This window comes from Diceros bicornis, chromosome 9, assembly GCF_020826845.1.
Source record: "Diceros bicornis minor isolate mBicDic1 chromosome 9, mDicBic1.mat.cur, whole genome shotgun sequence".
Lineage (NCBI taxonomy): Eukaryota > Metazoa > Chordata > Mammalia > Perissodactyla > Rhinocerotidae > Diceros > Diceros bicornis.
Window position 1 is genome coordinate 7,654,890 of NC_080748.1, and position 13,637 is coordinate 7,668,526.

The following is a 13,637-nucleotide window of genomic DNA, read 5'->3' on the forward strand; positions in this document are numbered from 1 at the left end:
TTTATCAGGAAAAGAAGAATTTTCCCACAGACTTTGTTTCTCTCCCATTGGCCAGAACTTTATCACATGGCCACCCCTAGCTCTAAGGAAATGAATATTTAGCTTTTCAAGCCTCTGTAGTAGAAGGTTCCAGCAAGAGAGTAGGGATTTGTGAGTGACTGTTGGATTGGCCTACAACATTATCCACAATATTGCTCTAATCTACATGGCAAAATTATTTTTAAATTGTCTGCAGAAATATTAGAAAACAATGTAACTGCTAAGTTTTTAAAAGCCTGAGTGATGACATATCAAGGCACATTTTTTCAAAGGATGGGTGGAGGAGCAGGAAATATTTTGTGCAAGCAATCTTTCTTTGCCTTGGGATAGGAATTTGGGCAGATCCTATGATTTTTCACTCTTATATAATGGCAGTCTTGAGGTGACTTTAAATTACAAAACATAATTTCAATTCTGTAATTGGAATAAGTCCAGCCAAAGTCATTAAATAAAATTTCAACCTTTGATCTTCAGTCAAAGGTCAGCTTTCTCCCTGCTACTGCCATCACCACCCCACACTGAGGCCTGAAGTCAGACGTTGCCTGCCTCTCTGGGAGACAGAGCAGTATCTGCTCTCTCCCTGTGCCCCCAAATAGTGGCTGTAATTTGACTCACACAGGCCAAAGCCATGAAGACAGAAAAGGCAGGAGGGTGGGCTGTTCCTACTTGGTTGAGCGGCTTGGAGCCCTATGCGTCTGGCAAGTGATTATGCTCGCCCTTACTCTTGGGGGGCTCTTTGGAAAGCACCTCTCTACTAAATTCCTCATGACCTAGGTAAATGCATTTCTATACCAAGCGGTCACTCGTGACTCCTTCCCACAACCTTGAGGAGTTCCACATCAGCTCCCACTTCTCGTAGCTCTAGCCCCACCTCCCCTCGAGCAGACCCTGTTGAAGAGGCCCCAATTCAAACCCAACCTGACGCTTTCCCACTTAGCTCAGGTGTGGTCTATGGAAAATTCTCTCACATCCCTTACCCAACAAGCTCGGGTAGTGCAGGCCAATGCCAATACAGCCGCCTCCCTCCTACTGCCTCGGAGAGTTTGGGCCCCAAGCCTGAGTCGGCCCAGACCCCAGTATGTCTGTGAGCACACGTTTCAAGTTCTCCATGTGATTCACCAGGCTTGAGGTGAAGGAGGTGAACCCCTCGAATCCTGTCCACTTGGCTACATCTCCCTCCAAAGAAATCTCTCCCAAACTTCTCTTCCCTCTCTATACTCTGGCTAAGGGGGTCTCACTCACAGAACTCCCTCTGAGGCTCTTTGTAACTGTGTACATGAGGTTGGGTCTGTCCCCCAAACACTCTCGCACACAGTATCACTGTCAAAACTGGGGTAGGAAGCACTTTATTTTAGCACATTTTCACCTTAGGTATACGTTAGTCATCATAACAATTCAAGTTGTGTTCTTATGGAGCCCAAGAGAAGAAAGAATATGAATGACATGTAAACCAACAAAAATATATGTGAGAGAGATATATAATACATTCATTAATTCAAAGTTCAGATACCACAGTATGCCATAATTATAGTCGTTAAACAAAACAACACCCAGCTCCTATGAGGCTCACAATTCATAATGGGGAGGCAGAAAATAAATACACAGATATATAATATGCAAAGCAGGAATAAGTCCTATGATGCAACATAGTGGGCAAGGAATAGAAAATGACATGTGTTGGGTGCTTATTAGATGGCTGTCATCTGAGGAGAGAACCGAATATGATGCATGAGAAAGCATACTGAAGGAAGCATTAGGAGGATGGCGATTGAGGAAACACACCCGTTACCCAAATGTAAATTGTAAGAATATCATTTCTTCTCCATAAAAAAGAAAATTAGGGGCCGGCCCCGTGGTGTAATGGTTAAGTTCAGCACCCTCCGCTTTGGTGACCCAGGTTCACAGGTTCAGATCCTGGGCGTGGACCTACACCATTCATCAGGCATGCTGAGGCGGTGACCCACATACCAAATAGAGGAAGATTGGCAACAGATGTTAGCTCAGGGCGAATCTTCCTTACCAAAAAAAAAAAAAGAAAAGAAAATTAGCTATTCTAGTTCATTCCCCTTCGCTCACCTCACTTTATTACTGTAACTCTGCTTAAAGTATTTGAAATTTAGATGGTTCTCATATCAGAATCCTATATGTTCTACCCACTACAGATTTCTACATGGAGCATCTCTTCTCAAGTCCGTTAAACTACCTATTTGATTGAAGCATTCTTCAAACATGCAAATTTTGTTTAATATTGGTTTGTTTTTAAATTCACTCAATGAGTGCTATGGCTTTAAGGGGAAGCACTTCATTTTTGTTCATATTCCCACAAGACGGCTGGTGTGTGCACGAGGTTGTGTCTGTGTGGCAGGGAGCCCCCAGACCCACGAGCAGGGCAGCAGGGCAGAATGGGATGTTAGATGGTCCATTAATAATGCTTTTCCCTCAGCCAGCAGAGAGCCAGGCGTCTCCACGCTTACCTCGCAGAGCTGCCTTCTCCTTAGGGGACCCCTGTGTTACTGACCTGGCTGTGTTTGATAAACCCCCTCCATTGCAGCTTTCTATCACCTGACCTTGAAAGAACATGACAAGTCCATTTTCTCATCAGGCTTGTTGGTTCTCGACCAGCTCCTCTTTATGCTTTCTTAGGGCATCTCCACACCTCCCCCTGCCTCCTCACAGCCCTCCCACTACCCATCTGCTCTGGCAGCACCATCATGTCTCCTCTCCTCTCTCCTAGCCTTTCTGGAAACAACCACTCAAATACAACAGTACATTTTACTGTTTCGACAAACAATTTTGAGTTCAGTACAGGGCTACATGTGAAACGAAATGATGACCCAGTGTCTGAATAAAAGCATGACAGAAGACTGCAGGTGGCATTCAGAGTCTTGTGGGAGGTGTGACTACAGAAAACAGGGGCAAAATCTATGTAAAATGGTGAGCTGAAGATGAAAAGTCATGTACAATGGCTTCCCATGTCACTCAGAGGAAAAGTCCGAGTCCTTAGGCTACAAGGCCTTGGTGGTCAAACCCCTGTGTCCCCGGCCTCATCTCCTCCTCACTCATTGTCCCCCTAGTCCCTGCTCATCTCCCCCAGCTCATTCCCCCACAATCACACTTGTCACCCTTCAGATCTTGAACACCAAACCACACTCCCTGCCCCAGGGTCTTTGCACCTGCTGGTCCCGTTTGGCATGATCTTCATCCAGATGGCATTTCCTACTCCCTCCTCTCCTTTATGTCTGCACTCAAATGTCACCTTTTTCACAAGGCCTTCCTGACTATCCTGTAAAAAACAGCAACACTCCTAATGCCATCCCCAGCACTTCTCACCCCCCTTAAGTAACTTAATTTAATTTAATCCCTCTCCACAGCATCTATCTGATATATATTCAACCGTTTATTTGTACAATGTCTGTCTCAGCCCACAATGTTGTTCACTCCATGAGTGTGTGATTCTGTCGTCTGTTTAATTCACTGCTCTGTTCCCAGCACAGGACCGGGCCTGGCTTGCCACAGGTACTCAGTAAATCCTGTTGAATACCTGAGCAGTGAATGCTGGCTCGGCCTGCATCCTGGCCTCCCAGGCCAATGCCCTGGGCGTCTGTGCCTCCACTCCCCTCCCCACTTGCTCCAGTCTTGGTTTCCTTGGCCTCTGACCCCAGGCTCCAGCACTGCCAGGCTCACTGCAGCCCCAGCTGTGGTGGCTCTGACCGTGCCCCACTAGACGTTGGCTGTCCCCTAGCTTCAGCCCTCTGGGCAGCAGGTCTCCATCCTGCCCCAGGGAGCCTGTGTCCTGGCATCCCACACTCTGTCTGCCAGCGTCAGCTGACCCTGACCACAGGCCATGTAGCAGGACAGGTCTTGCCACTTTGGCTTCCTCCCCAGGACAAACAACCACTAGCGGAGTGGAAGAACGAAGTCATGGTCACATTTTATTTCCTTAGTGAAGATTCCTAAAATCTGAGTGAGAACTCACAGCTGAAACCCTCAGAGAACTTGTGCCTGGGGTTTAAGATTAAGAAGCCACATTCTGATGACTCTCTCTGAGAGAGGTACCTGAGAGACTCAACTCTGCAGTAGAGACTTGGGCTTTGTTGCACCAGAAACCGCTAGCTTTTGCATCATGACTGCTGGTGCCCTCCCAGATCCTCCCAGGCATCCTCAGAGTTCCTTCCCATCTGCAGACTTGTCCTTCTCCTGCCCCCAAGCCTCAGATAGGCAGTCTCAAGCTCCCGGGCACGTTAACAACCCCCTGCAGTGGGTGTAACGCTAAACCATGCTCTCTGTCCCCCCAACACTGCAACACGTGCCATTAACACTGCCAAAGACGAAGTGACCTCCGCCATCTACTTGCCCTCCTCCTGCAGGCCCCAGCCCACTACCACATCCCCCATCTGGTGGTGAAAAAACTGTCCAAACCCAACGCAGAGTTCTATGGAGGAGGGATTCATGCTACCACATGGATGAACCTTGAAAAGGGCATGCCAACTGAAATAGGCCAGGCACTAAAGACCACTCAGTATATGCTTCCACTTGTATGAAATGTCCAGAGTAGGCAAATCCACAGAGACAGAAAGTAGATTACTGGTTGCCAGGGCTGGGGAGAAGGGGAATGAGGAGTGACTGCTAATGGGCTTCTTTTAGGGATGATGAAAATATTCTGGAATAGTGATGATGGTTACACATCCTGGTGATATCCTAAAAACCACTGAATTGGACCGTTCAAAATGGTGAATTTTATGGTATGTGAATTATATCTAAAATAATAATAATAATAACATCATAGTTGATGTGAATGCAAAGACTTTCCCTGGACCACCATGTGTAAAATCCCTCTGGGCACAAAAATGTTTTAATGTGGCTACTTTGACTTTTCTGGTGAACCCAGTTGTTTGTTTAATTAACCATCTTCTTAAGATGTTCTCAGTCTTTTTCCAGAATGGTCAGCTGACATCTTTGATCCCACATACATATATAAACAAGATAAAATGCAAACTTCTTATTAGAACAGTCAAGTTCTACTTTTCGCTCTCATCTCTCACTGCCTCCCAATTTACTTTCCCACCTCACACCTCCCCTTCCCTGCTATGCTGCAGCCTCATCAAATTAAGTCTCTGAGCTCTCTCAAGTGGTCTTTGCACGTATTCTCCATCCTTCCTCAATGTCCACTCCTCCTTCAGATTTAACCTTCATCAGGGAAGCATGATGCTTCACAAGGCACCAGGGCTGTGAGCCTAGTCTCCACCTCCTAGACCGCTTGTCCCATCTGTGTCTCCTCCCTAAGCTCGCTGAGGGCAGGGCACGGGGCATCCCGAGCTCCACCTTCAAAGCCTTAGGCAGAGTAAAACCTTTTAGGGAAGACTAGCTCTTCAACCAGAAATGCTGGTGGCCCAGGCAGAATTTATCCGACAGGCTACATTCAATAACCAATAAGCCAGATAAATGACAAAAATTCCCTTCTCTTTGTGCTACTGTAGACACAATTGCTTAACCTTTATTTTTAGTTACATAAAACATGCTTTGGGAAATGACGTCATGTTCTGGAATTAACATTCCTGCCTTTTCTACTTCCAAAGAGGGCATTGTGAATTCCCTAAAGTGCTATAAAAGTTCTGAGAAAATAGGATTGGACAGACTTGACATGATGCTTTTGAATTTATGGTTAATTTTAATGAAAGCTAGTTGTTTGGTTGCCAAAAATCCTAGATTATTCAGACAGCTTTGTCAAAGCAAAATCAACCAGTGAGGGCCTTAAGTGTAGTCATGCTTACATGCTTCGATTGAGTAATCCAAAGGGACTTTGCAGCAGAAAGGAAAAAAATGACTCAGGCCCTCAGACATTGTAAAGGTGACACATCTCAAGCTGTATCAACCATTTCGGGGAATAATAAAACCACATGTGGTTTCTGAATTCGTCTTCCATTTGTGATGACCTTTCATTAAACATCCTCTCTTGGCACATTTTATAGAAAATATGGAAACAGAGTGAGCTGGCTATAGCAGTATGTACATTAAAATAAATTTACTGGCTGCTAATAATTAGAATGTTTGAATACAGGCTCAGCCTTAAACACAATGGTAGGAAACTTATGATATAATCCATAAAACATTCCATCATAAAACTGATTAAACTGAACATAAGAAAGGAAATAGTGTGAGCCGCAAATACCGCCATACGCTATAATACACTTAGTCCTCTTTTCTGTTTCTTCCAGCTACTGTGGTTCCTCCAGTCAGTTAGTTTTCCTTCTTTGTTTTCCTGAGTTATTGTTACTCACTTTCTGTCCTTCTCCATCCTCTGCCCTTTGTGTGGCAATAAATTGAGGGTATGACCCTGCAACTCGCACATCTGCCAGCTGGGAGGATTGTCACCGCTCCCAGCTCACTGTCTCACCTCTACAAGGAGACTGATAACACCTTCCTCCCAGGGTTATTGTCAGGTGAAATGGGGCTGTCACTGACCTGGGAGATGTTCATGTATTCGTATAGCAAAACTGTGTAGTACCCACTAGCGCTGGGCACTAGTATCATGATAAAGGAGCACAGTTCCTGTGTTGGGGGAGCATCACCTCCTGGGAACAGCAACCAGGCAGGAATTAAAGATGGCGGCCTCCATACGGTTTTCTTCTCACCCTCAGCCTCTTCCCTTACTCTTCTCTCTTGCTTTGGCGTCTGAACAGTGAAGGTCAATGCCAGAAAAAATGTGAAGCAGGCAAAGCATCTCGGGTACTCTTAAAACTCATCTCAACTTCACCTCTTCCTGATGTGGCCTACCCTTTTCACCACCACTTCCTCAGCTCTGTTGAGTTCAGTGGACATCAACCGTGCACATTCTATGTGCAGGCACTTTGCCGAGTGCTCAGAAATCAAAGATAATGGTGATATTAACAACACCTCTGCCCGTAAGGAGCTCAAGAATGGAACGCTACACAAACATAATAAGCATAATTTCATTATAAAAGGGAAAGTGCTAAAATAAAGGAAATGTACTTCAGTCATTAGTTGCTACAAATGCCAGGATACTGTCTTCCATTAACAGGGCTTTCCAGGACCAGCACAATGGCTTCATGTCCCAGTCAGGAAAGAGACTGTACTTCTGGTTAATTTTATATCTGGAATGAAATCTGGCTTTTTCTTTTCTTCCCTTGTGATCTTTATTCCCAAGCATACTGCAGGGTTCAGCTCTCAGCCAGATCTATCACGTTGTGATTGGTTCTGTTTTCCATCTAGGCCACACTTCAGTTCCTCTACATCCTTCCTGCACATGAGGAAGGTCTCATTCCAAATTGGCCCTAGTATTCCCTTCTTGTGCATTTTCATGTGTCTGTGTGTGTTTACAAATGGAATTTATTTTTCTTTCCACCTCTTTAGACCTACCTTAGAAAGGACAATGTAGACAGGTTAGCTGTCCATAACACATAGCACTCTCTTTTTTTTTTTTTTAAAGTTCTTTTTTTTTTTTTTTTGTGAGGAAGATCAGCCCTGAGCTAACATCCATGCTAATCCTCCTCTTTTTGCTGAGGAAGACTGTCTCTGAGCTAACATCTATTGCCAATCCTCCTCCATTTTTTGCCCCAAAGTCCCAGTAGATAGTTGTATGTCATGGTTGCACATCCTTCTAGTTGCTGTATGTGGGACGCTGCCTCAGCATGGCCGGACAAGCGGTGCGTTGGTGTGCGCCCAGGATCCGAACCCGGGCTGCCAGTAGCGGAGTGTGCGCATTTAACCGCTAAGCCACGGGGCCGGCCCCTGCACATACCACTCTCAATAGCTGTCACATCCTCCTTTGATCACTGCTTGCTTCTTCACACAGGAAGGCAATGAAAGGATATTCTCCACAGCTAATACCACTCTCTCAAGTATATTTGTATTTTAATTTCTACTGCCGTGTGGGGAACTGGGTTGATATTTTTGGAAGTTTAGTCACCCAGCTGCCTCTGAAATCGTATCACAAAGACAGTTGTTCATTTTAAGCAGCGATTGGGATAGTGAGAAACTCAAAACTATGCCTAATAATAATACCTGCCATTAATAAAGCCTTACTAGGCACCAAACACTTCTTATTTAATCTTCACTAAAATCCTATGAGGCATTTTTATTCCTATTTTACAGACGATCAAGGAGAGATTCAGATAGGTTACAACTGCCCAAGACCACATACCGGGCCAAGATCTAACCCCACTTGGGATGAACCCAAAACCTGGCTTTTTAATCACTGTACATATACCCATATAATGGAATTAGGGATGTTATTCATGGAACTAGAGATGTTTATCCTGGAGAAAAAATGATGCCCGGGGACATGTTATACTAATCAAATAGAGGAATGGTTTTCATGTATAAAAATTTCTGTGGCTCTAGAGACAGATACATTTTGGGTTCACTATAATGAAATATATTCCAACAATTAGAACAATGGTCATTTGTATTCATTTATCACCAACTACATGTCAAATCCTTCACATCCACTGTCATATTTAATTCCCAGATAAACCTGCAAAGGAGACATTATCATCCACAATTAGAAGTCAGGATTCAGCACCCAGAGAGGGTAAGGAATTTGTCGAAGGTTTCCTTGCAAATGCAAGTGTCAAGATTGGAACCCAGGTCTCCATTCAATTTCCCTTATTCTTGCTGCTCTCTGAAATTGAAGTAAAGGGGAAACACTTTGCTTGAGATTCTACAAATCATGCACAGTCAGCATGCCTTAGGGCCAACAGTGTCCTAAGTTGTCTCCCGAGGGCTCACCACAATCTTGTATTTTCAAGTATGCGGCAACTGCACAGGCTGGATGCAGGCAGCATGCGAGCCCTCTCACACGCTGGAAAACACTTCTCCACGAATGTGAGAAATATACACTATGAATTACAGAAGAGAGACACAGACATTCAGCCAAAAGGGGGAGATTTTACAATTAACTACTTCTGTTCAGTTAATTATAGACAACTGAGTTACTTGTTTAAAAATACACTCCCCTTTATTTAGATCTGAAATGGTGTCTCAGATAGAATCTGTAGGCCACAATTTGATTAAAGTAACATCTTCTAGTCAGAGGTATTTGAGAAATATGAGTTTATTTATGAAAAATAAATGGGAATCTTATTTTTCTCATATTTTATTTTTAATATTTCTTGCTTATACTCATTAAAGATTTTTAAAAATAAAAAATATGTTCTTACGATAGTATCCCATTTCTAAATATCTGGATGGGGAGTGACATTGTCAATGAGCAGTTCAAAGGGTGATCACTGTTTTATCTCTGTGCAGAGCCAACACCACAATAACTTGGAACTATGAACTGTAGAAACCATGTCCACAAAATTACAGATCTGTGAGTTTGTGAAAAATAACGCTCCATTTTTTTCTTTGCTTTATATTAAAAGAGGAGCACCCTACAGTCTTCCTCACGTGGAAGGGTTTATAAATGTGCACGCATTTGCTGTCTTGGAAAACAATTACAGTAGTTGGCAGATAACCTCTACTGGAGGGGACACAAACAAAACACAAATTAGAAATGGGTCAAAGGACTTTTTTAAGGAAAATTGGGAATGAATCCATAAAAAAACAACTGGATTTTACATGAGTACTGCAATTGAAGGTTCATCTGTTAAAATTCTACATTTTGCTCATTTCCCAAACCATTTCAAATTTCTCTTGATAGGATTTCATTGGATAAATTAGATAGTTACAAAATGGAAAAAGAAGATGTCTATTTACTCACTGCTTATAAAAATGAATATTTTTAAAGCACCGAGGACTAAATTTTTAAATAGAGAAAGCATATAATAATATTCAAACGTACTTTTTTTGACAATTCACCCAAATCTAAATCTAAACAAACTGTATGATTGTTCACTATTTGTGTAATCTTTATAAATATAATGCCAAGCAATTTACATAAGAAACTCATCAATTAGAAAACTATTTAGGGCAATTGAATATAGTTCAGAAAACCTATTTTTAATTTCATTGGTAATTAAAATTATATTTGTATTTGTCTTTTAAGCCTTTGGTCACTTTCCTGTTTTCTAAATATTTTCCATTTTTGGTTAAATAAACTGAAGATATTATAGATACAAAACAAATATCCCAAGAAAGGAATAGTTACTCTCAGCAAACCCTCTACTTAACGCATCCAATCAGCCACCATGTCTAAGTGCTCCACCACACTAAATATCTTTTGAATCCATTCCCTCCTCTTGTTCATATTGGTTCAGGTCCTTACCTTCTCTTACTCAGATCACTAGGTCCGGATCCCAGCTATTGTCACTGCCCCAAATCCTGTCCTGCGCAATTAATCCTCTATATTGCCACCAAGTTATTCTATAATGGAGTATGACTAAACCTCTCCCCATCATAATGATATTCAGTACCTCAAATTACCTGCATGATAAAGTCTAAACACTTCCAAGACAGGCTCACCCTTCTAGCCTTGTCTCTGCCTCTCCTTCCTGAACATCCCTCCAGAGCTCTGCAGGCATATTCATTTCTTTGCACTTTTTTTGCACATTTCTCTGCACGTTTTGTTTCCTCCTACACATGTGCCTCCTCCCTACCTGTTAAACTCTTTGCCCATCCTTGACGGCTCAGCTCAAATGTCACTTCAATTGTGAAGCTTTCCCTCTGTATCCAACACTGTTTAAGGAAAATTGGGAATGGGTCCATGACAAATAATGTCTCCTTTCTTATTTTCTCATAATATTCTGTATATCCATCTATCCCATTTGTGGAAGATGTATATCCATCTTCCACATTACATAACTCATGTATTTACTGGCTATGTCCCACCCACACCCCTATCCCCTAGAGACGGGGAGCCTCTTAAGAACAGGGAACAGGTCTTTGTATCCCTTCTCCACACCCCCAGTGCCAGACACAGAACCCAGTAAGTGCTTACGAAGTGAATAAGGACTGAGATAGGTAAGCAGAGCAATTACAAGATCTCTTTCTCTGAAGAGTTGGTGAAAAGTGAGAACTTCAGGCTCAAATCACGTAAGAAGAAAGCACTGATCTCATATTTAAGTCGTTAAGTGCATGAATGGGGTGCTGGAAACACTCCTTCACATTTCAGGAGATAGATATAAAACACATCAGAGGGGCTGGCCCTGTGGCATAGCGGTTAAGTGCGCGCGCTCTGCTGTGGTGGCCCGGGTGTGGATCCCAGGCGCGCACCGACGCACCGCTTGTCAAGCCATGCTGTAGTGGCATCCCATGTAAAGCAGAGGAAGATGGGCACAGATGTTAGCCCAGAGCCAATCTTCCTTAGCAAAAAGAGGAGGATTGGCATCGAATGTTAGCTCAGAGCTAATCTTCCTCACAGGAAAAAAAAAAAACATATCAGAGATGGGAAGAACCTAACAACACTACTGAGATTCCATCCATCAATCAATGCCCATTCAGAAGAGCAGAAAGTTTTCCTAGTCAAGCCAATGAGAAGAGACCTCTATCTTCTTGAACATCTTCAGCACTTAACTTCCACTTATGAGTGATCAAAGAAGAAATGAATTTCCTTGCTTTATAAACTATTGAAACCCCCTACTTTACTACAAATTCTCATATGTCATTCTATGTTCCTCATCATTCACTGCCAGATATGTGAAGGCTGTGGTCTTCACGTATTTGGCTTCTCATGACCATTCACCATTGCCACCTCTGTACAAATTAAGAATTCAGAGAAGAGAAGTGGGTCCTTCTTAACTTTTCTTTTTTTCCCTTTAATAATTCTCTTAATGGCCAGATGGTAGTAAACTGGCATGAGATAAAGTTGTGAGTTGATCTAGCCTTTCGTCACAAACTCCAAAACAGGTTTTCAAAGCTTGGGAAGAGGCACACTTCCCTCACTACACATCAGTTAGGGAAAGGAATGGCAAGAAAAGCAGCAGGGCCAAAAGGGAGCTGGGACTCAGACTGTGGAAGATCAGAGGATGAAGAACTGATTAGCATTTCTGCAGAATCTGAAGAATTTTTTTCAGTCAACGCTGTTAGCATTTACTGATCACTTACTGTTCTAAGGGCTTCATTCAGGACCTGGAAGATCCCTTAAAGATCAGCTGGTCCCTCTAGTCACCCTAAACATCTCTTTTCAGCCTTGATAGACAGCTGATATTAAACCATCTACCTGTGAAAGTAGCATTGACTTGTGTAGGGTGGTGGTTTGAATTCTGGTGACACAGCTTCTGAGGAGAATCTCTGGAGCAGAAGAATCTCGATGGGCAGCACTGTCTGAGAATGCGCTTCCTTACCATGCACTGGTAACTCAACTTGTTCCTTAAACTTAAAAATTCTTTTTAATTTTGAGAAATAATGTATTTTAAAACTACCATTTTTTAATATGTGACAACCCATAAGAAAGATTATAAACTGGAAAATGTTAGTTATTCCATTTTAAAGACCTTAAAAACCAGCAACAACTGGGCGTGGCTTAAATAGTCAACTGACTGTACACAGAAGGTTAAGAAGACAATTTAATTCACGGAGAATCTACTTTGTGAATCAAAGGAATGGGCTAAAGATAAACCTAACCCTTTGAGCAGCCTTCATTAAATAATTTTAAGTAAATTGGGTAACATTCGTGGTAATTACTTTCAAAATGCATAGTAATAATTCCCTGTTCCAGGATATGAAATTAGAGTTTTTAATAATCTTTTAGTATAACATGACCTATGGATCAAAGAATATGACGATGAGGTACTATTAATTAGTAAAATGTACACATAAAGGTGACTCTCCAAGTGTTTGCCTTTGTCAGTGACTCTGGTCAGTGGGCAGAAATGACCAGTCGCCTCCACGCTTAATGTAATATCTGCAAAGCACGTGTCCTCCTTGCAAACCTTCTGTCCTCTCCTTCTGTAACTCAGCTGAAGGTTTGAGCCAAGTCTTTTCTAAGGAAAAAAACAAGGACAGTGAATGTGCACCGGGGTCTGTAGCACATCACTCTCTTTGAAGAACACATTCGTTTCCATTATTCTCCATGCAGATTAAAAGAACAAATAAATTACAATGTCTGAAATCTGTTCTTTTTGGACTCTGCATTTAGCCACCACTTTCTTGCAACATGACAAGGGTCAATTCCTTTCTTTTGTTTTCCTTTTTTTGGGGGTGGGGGGTGTGGGAAAGGGAGCAATTTAATTTTATGTCAAAATGTCAAATTGTTTGGCTGTGGCAACATGTGCCAGAGGTCAGAATAATATGCAATTATACAGCTTTTCTGTTCTTTATATTTTCTAAGATCTTTCAAGGGATTTCATTCGCTCTCTGAGAGTTCTTTCTATAGAACCTATTTACTTGGTCAAGGAGCTGCCGTAGGCTTCAAATTGTGTTTGGCTCTGAAAAGAATTAGTGTTTTGTTGCTGCACTGTTTACCTTATGGCTACTGCTTTCAATCATAACTGTCTAGAAATATAAATGATCTTTCCTACTGCTTACTTAAAAAATAATAATCTTGAGTCAATTTGACTCTAAGTTATTTTTTCAATGAGATTTTCCCCCCTAGCAGATTCAGTAAATGAGATAATTTAAAATCCTAATGTTTTATGCTGGGTAATAAATTAACTTTACATTATTCTCATGAAAAGCTATCAGTTGATTTTTCAGTGAAG

At 42.2% G+C, this 13,637-nt stretch overlaps 1 protein-coding gene across 3 annotated transcripts in view; it reads right to left on the minus strand.

The window, feature by feature from the left end:
- SACS (sacsin molecular chaperone) overlaps window positions 1-13,637 on the minus strand; it is a 113,819-nt gene that overhangs the window by 48,764 nt on the left and 51,418 nt on the right. Inside the window, exon 1 of one of the 3 annotated variants that reach the window (XM_058547847.1) lies at window positions 12,158-12,319. The exons of the other annotated variants lie outside the window; for them this stretch is intronic. Within the exon in view, the coding sequence (XP_058403830.1) occupies window positions 12,158-12,172 (15 nt within the window). The 5' untranslated portion in view covers window positions 12,173-12,319. Of the gene's footprint in view, window positions 1-12,157; window positions 12,320-13,637 lie in introns of those variants that run through there. 3 annotated transcript variants of the gene reach the window in all.